This window comes from Nematolebias whitei, chromosome 8 (genome assembly GCF_014905685.2).
Source record: "Nematolebias whitei isolate Nwh7 chromosome 8, NemWhi1, whole genome shotgun sequence".
Taxonomy (NCBI): Eukaryota; Metazoa; Chordata; class Actinopteri; order Cyprinodontiformes; family Rivulidae; genus Nematolebias; species Nematolebias whitei.
This window is the reverse complement of record NC_056505.1, coordinates 3,764,816-3,771,269: the sequence shown is the minus strand read 5'-3', so window position 1 is coordinate 3,771,269 and position 6,454 is coordinate 3,764,816. Positions and strand designations below refer to the sequence as shown.

Sequence of the window (6,454 nt, the reverse complement as noted above, 5' to 3'; positions counted from 1 at the left end):
GTAGACCTGCTGGTCCTCCAGACCTGCTGCTCCTGTAGACCTGCTGGTTCTGTAGACCTGATGGTTCTGTAGACCTGCTGCTCCTGTAGACCTGCTGGCCCTGTAGACCTGATGGTTCTGTAGACCTGCTGGTCCTCTATACCTGCTGCTCCTGTAGACCTGCTGCTCCTGTAGACCTGCTGCTCCTCTAGACCTGCTGGTTCTGTAGACCTGCTGGTCCTCTAGACCTGCTGCTCCTGTAGTCCTGCTGCTCCTGTAGACCTGCTGCTCCTCTAGACCTGCTGGTCCTCTAAACCTGCTGCTCCTCTAGACCTGTTGGTCTTCTAGACCTGTTGGTCCTCTAGACCTGCTGGTCCTCTAGACCTGCTAGTTCTGTAGACCTGCTGCTCCTGTAGACCTGCTGCTCCTCTAGACCTGCTGGTCCTGTAGACCTGCTGGTTCTGTAGACCTGCTGGTCCTGTAGTCCTGCTGGTTCTGTAGATCTGCTGGTCCTGTAGTCCTGCTGGTCCTGTAGGCATGCTGGTCCTTCCCTTTTTCAGTAATAAACCAGTAAAGCGTTCCCCCGTTTAGGTTTTAGACTGTGAAAAACTGACGGATCTTCTCAACGTTTATAAACTGCAGTTTATTAAAACACGAGTTTTTCCTTCCGTAAAGTTTCAGGAAACGTTCTGTGTCAGTGTTTGCAGAACGTTCCTGCGTTAGTTTGTGTTTTCTGAAAGTTCCTTCACTCGTCACTTGAGTTGGGGCGGCTGTGGCTCAGTGGTTGGAGCAGTCGTCCTCCAGTAGGAGAGTTGTGGGTTCAAACCCCACAGCAGTCACATGCCAAAGTGTCCCTGGGCAAGACACTGGACCCCTCATTGTCTCCGATGTGTGTCCTGTCGGTGCATGAATGTGATAAAGTTCTGATTATTATTATTGTAGAGATCTAGTATAGAGCTGTATGACTGAGACACAGGTTGTTGTAAAGAGCTTTGAGTGTCTTGATAAGGAGCTGTGTTAGTACAGTCCATTCACCATTTGGTTTAAACTGTTCATATATAACTAGTTATTTGCAGGCAGCTAGCTGTAGCACTTCCTGTGCACGCTGTAGGTTTTGGGACTGGAAATGTTTTTAGATGCATTTGATCTCAGCTGTGTTCAGACTAGCCTTTAGCTCATCAGTCCTGTCAGAATTAAACCGTATTTCTCCAGATTTAGGCAGCTTAAGGAGCTATCTGCAACAGGTAAGATATTAACTGTTCATAATGTCTCCACACAGCCCTTCTGACGCACGCGTCACATTAATTAAAACCTTGTTTTTATTCTGTGTGATCTGAGTTCTGGTCTGGATCAGTGTGTGTTTAACTGAGCTGCAGGAGGAGCCGCTCCGTTCAGTTTAAGCTTATGAAGATTTTAAAAGAAGTCTCTAAATTTAATTTAACGTTTCACTGGAAGAGCTTAGATCTAATGGTTCCTCTTTGTGTTGAAGGCTTGAGCTCCAGGTGTCTGGTCTGCAGTCAGCAGGTATCAGGACACTCCTCCACAGGCTGAAACTCACATGTTTTAAATCTATTTTAAATATTTTGAACAGGCACAAACTGGATTACAACAAAAGACACAATAAAAACACGAAGTTGACTGCCACACTGCCAAATGAATATTTTAATAAAAGTAGATGATGATGTGATAATAATGTTTTTGTCGTGTGTTTGTGTGTCTGTTTGATAACATGAATGGATTTGAATAAAACTCACAGAAAGTAACCACTACTGATCAACTCGTGACACGAGTCTAACTCAACGTGGCTGCCACAGCGTGTGGTAGTAGCTGAGAGTCATTCGTAACACGTGCATGAGCGTCAAGGTTTGACCCGAACAGCTTCAGCTCGGCTGCTTCTCACATGATGGTCATGGAAGGCGGCGGGCGACAGGCATTCCTTCAAGGAATTCTCAGCTTTCATTTAGATTCTGACTCAAAGGTTTTAGTTTCTTTAAAATAAAATATGAATTTTTGATACCTGATAAAGGTTCTGGTCCAGCTGAACCTCACCTGAACACACCTGAGCCCGTCTCTTCCAGCCTGGAAGGCTTTAAGGTGCATCTGAACGTTCTGAACGGCTCCATCGTGCCTGAGCGTCTTTGTTCTTTGTGCTTGTCTCCACAGACGGTGAAGGGAAGAAGTAGGACCATGTGACCCCGTCTCACGTGGGGAACGGCACGTTTACCGCACATCAATTCCTTGGTGTTGAATAAGCTTCGCCTCGCTGAGAGGCAGAGAACAAAACACGGACAAACCTCTTTCATTTCTTTGTAAAGACGGACCGCAGTTTTATAAAACGTCCCAGGGGAGCAGAGGGACAGGAACCAGGACCGGGACTTTCTGTATAAATCCTCCCAGTTTTGACGTTGTGCATAAAACAACACGTCTCAGAGCACGCTCCGCTGTGGCGTTGGTCTGTATCAAACGCACATTTACTGTAGTGGAAGAAGATGATATGGCTGAATGTACCGAGAAGAAGATTTTATAAACTCCTGCGGGGACAGAAACAGGAAGCTACAAAGTCTATAATTCTCCTTATTGTTCTCTCATGATTATTGAAGTGGTCCTCCTCCCTTCATAGTGCCCGCGCTACATTTGTATTACTAAGCTGTACTTGAGCGTAACCATGTTGATTGTATTGTCTTTATGTGAGAGTAAACCTTCACATCGACCTACCCGGTGCCATTTAGGAACCCCAGTGGTGTAAATATTCTGTACAGATTTATGGCAGAGCACTAACGTGCTTTATTGTGCACTGTTGATCACCATCAGCTGTGCAGGGAGGGCAAGGCAGGGACCTCCAGCAGGAAGCACAACCACCACCTCTTTGCTCCTTAGCTTCATTTTTCACTTTACTTTTCTGTTTGTTTCTGCCGCCTTTCACTTCAGGTTAAAGTGTTGCATTGAATTCAGAGAGGTTCTGTCAGAAAGTGGAGATCTCTGTGTGTCCACTCGTCAGTCCCAAAACGAACGAAGTCCGTCTCACACTGCACACCTCTAAAATGCTCTTACAAACCTGACGGTAACTTGTGTCCCAGTGTCTGTGGGACGCAGCGGGGGCCGTGCATTTTACACCGAGGCCTTCAGTGGTGTCCTGCCTGAGTTGATCCACATCTTAATACCGTCATTACGTCGCCACGGCTACAGAAACCATCACTAACACACAGAAACATGGAATAATAGGGCGCAGCATCACAGATTAAATGCCACGACTAAACCAAGAAACCCAAATCACACAATTCAACAAGCTGCAGCCACATGCGTCAATATGTACGTAATAAAATTACTATAGAAAATATGAATACAATGCATTTCACTCACCAACAGTTTTAATTATCTGTACACAAACTCAGCACGGTGGAGCAGTTGGTAGAGCTGCTGTCTCTCAGCGAGAAGGTTGCCGGATCGAATCCTGACCGGGGGCTTTTCTGGGCGGCGTTTGCATGTTCTCTCTGAGCTTTGGGTTTTCTCCGGGTACCTTTGCTCTTTCTCCTGCTCCCACCAAAACCAGTTCAACTCAGAGCCTTTGATGAACTCGCTCAGTTTTTACCTCTGGTGATTTACCACTGCCAAACTTAAAAAATATCACATTTAACTTTTAAAAACCCCGTGTCTCAAATTAAAAAGGAAGCTCGGTTGATTTTTGATGAAACAGGAAACCCGTGGAGCTGTTTGTGGTCTCAAGTTCAAATGTACTTTTGTAAATACTTTCATTGCCAACAGTGAAGCCCTGAGTTCTGCATGTTTGCACATATATGGTTGCAGGAAGTTGGACACGTTTAGTAAAACTTTGTGCTCCGGCTCTTCACAAGCTTCCACGTGGCCACGATTCAGAGAATGTGACGACGGGACGTGGGGTCGTTAGACTCCACGTTGTTCGTGTCAGCCGAGACGTACTGAAGTAACACCCTAACATGGCCGACAACAAGCGTCCCCAAAGCCGGACTGGACCAGTCAGCGGCTCTGCCTCACTTCCACAACCTTTTACCTGCATCGTATCAGTGCTCATTCTATTACTTGAAGGGATTCTGTTTACAGAGCTCTGTCGACTTTCGAGAGACGCCGTGTTGTCTTATAAAGGCTGCTTGGTTTGTTCACTTCATCAGCTGATGCGTTCAGTAAAAAACAGAAAACATCAACCCTGCTGTTGCTTTTTTATACTGTATATGCCTTAATTCATATGTTTGGCAATCATGATTAAAGGATGTTTATATATACATGCTTGTGTGAAACATTTTCTTCTTTTTATACATATTTTTTAATGTTTCAAACGACATTTGTTGTTTTACAAATACAGTTTGTTTCCAAATCAGTAGTTCAATTAATTTCAGTTTATACATGTAGCCCAAGTCACAACAGAAGTCATCTCAGGACACAATGACGTTCACATACATATGAGTTATATTTTTAAAATGTTATTATATAATAAAAGCCAATTAGTAATAGTTATCTACGGAAGCCAACAGATTATGCTGAGCCTTCATTTCGTCGCGGTATCCTGAGCGAGCACAAAGGCGACAGTGGAAAGGAAAAACTCCCTTTTAACAGGAAGAAACCAGCAGAACCAGGCTCAGGACGAGCGGCCGGTAGTCCACCTGCTTTCAGTTCTGGGACATCGTGAAACTGATCTGGTCTTGACTCGGCTCCAGACCTCAAGAGACCAAAAAGACACAGATTCATTTATTTCACAAAAACTGCTTTTGTCACGTTCTGTCGGTTAGAAGTCGAACCCAAGTGCAGGCACACCACGGAGACTCCATTTACAAGTAGAAATAATTTATTAACAAAAACAAAAACCTGACAGGGCGGCAAACTTACATTAAACGCTGGGGGCACAGAGGGAAGATGGAGCTGGACAGGAAAATGCCCCGACAACACCTGAAGGACAAGCGGAGGTAAGAGCGGATTACACGAGGGAACACAATCCTCACAGGCTTAAGGTCCTGACCCAGCACCTTGTAGAACTCTCAGTGGTTTTCTGTAGGACATGAGTCTCTCATGGTTGTGGAGGAGTTTTAACCCACTCTTCTTTCCAGCGTTGCTTCAGATCATTGAGGTTTCTGCTCAGCTCTCTGAATGTCCCAACATAACGTTTCAGCCAGTTCCACATTCTGGACTTTATCTACGTGAACTCTGACCTTTGTTCTGCTCTTTTAGACCCATTCTGTTGTAGATAAGCGGCTGCCTTTGGGATCATGGTCCTGCTGGACCTAATTTGATCCAGACTTCAGCTGTTGGACAGATGGACTCACATTTGACTCCAGAACCTTTTGGTCTACAGAGGAGTTCATGGTCCACTCGTGGCTGCAAGGAGCCCAAACCATCAGCCCTCCACCACCGTGCTGACAGCTGGGATGAGATGTTTGTTGCAGTGCATTTTGGGTAAAAATCTGTTTTTTGTCTGGTTTTGCCCCAGACGTTTTCTGGTTCCTTCAGATGAAGATGAAACTCTCCAAACAGAAGTCATGATGCCATCTTGTTTTTAGAGAGAGGAGGTTTTCTACTGCAGCTCGTCCAAACAAGTTGTGACCTTTGACCTTTGATCTGCTAACTGAGGCCTGTAGAGTCTGAGATGGAGCTCATTTCAATAAATATTGCACAATTTAACCTTCTGGAGGAAGCTGCTGGGACGTTCCCTCCTGTGAAGATGTCAGCCTTCTGAAGTGTTTTCCACATGTGAGTAGTTCTCTCTGTAGAACGATGGGCTCCAGGTAGTTTGAAAATTACTTTTGACCTTTCTCAGATTGATGAGCAGCAACAGCTGCGTCTCTGATGTCTTTCCATCTTGGTGTCATGTTAACACATCTGGATGCTTCAGAGCAGCAAACTGATGAAACTTACATTTTAGGGTTTACTTATGGTTCCTAGAGTTTTTAAAAAAGTAGAATGGGAGGCAGAGGTTTCAGTTGTCAGGTTAATTTCTTGTGCAACCAACTTCCAGTTTCTGCTTGTGAGTCTGACACATTGTTTACTTTATGACTCAATACTTTCCTTTCTGATAAATCCTATAGTTAGTTGGTTGATGTAGGTGGAGGTGGATGGAAAGTGTTTGCTCAATAGCCAAACATTTTCTGAACACATTTTATAGAGACCTGCCTTATCATATTAACAATTCTGAAGGCTATCATTATTTATGTTATCTTCAAAATTAAAATATTTTATTTTCCTTTCATGAGCATGTGTTGTGTTTAATTCTACCTGTATTTAATAGTTGTGTTTTTATTTGTATTATTTTAATATCTAGTTTATTTAGCATGTTTTTGTAACTTTTATGTGTACCAAACACAAAACAACTATTGTTTTTTTTTTGTTGTTGCTGTTTTATTTTTTATTTTTTTGTAACGTTCTCTATGACTTCTGGTCCTGTTTTGTTCTGTAGTTCCAAATTTAACCAGCAGGGGCGCTCTAATCCGTCTCCAGCCACAGTTTGGTGGTG

At 44.0% G+C, this 6,454-nt stretch overlaps 1 protein-coding gene across 1 annotated transcript in view; it reads left to right on the top strand.

Annotated features, from left to right (window-relative positions):
• The window catches only part of znf608 (zinc finger protein 608), a 31,552-nt gene extending 29,036 nt beyond the window's left edge, over positions 1-2,516 (top strand). The window contains exon 8 of the mRNA XM_037680846.1: positions 2,143-2,516. Within this exon, the coding sequence (XP_037536774.1) occupies positions 2,143-2,162 (20 nt within the window). The 3' untranslated portion in view covers positions 2,163-2,516. The remainder of the gene's footprint in view (positions 1-2,142) is intronic.
• The last annotated feature ends 3,938 nt before the right edge of the window (positions 2,517-6,454 follow it).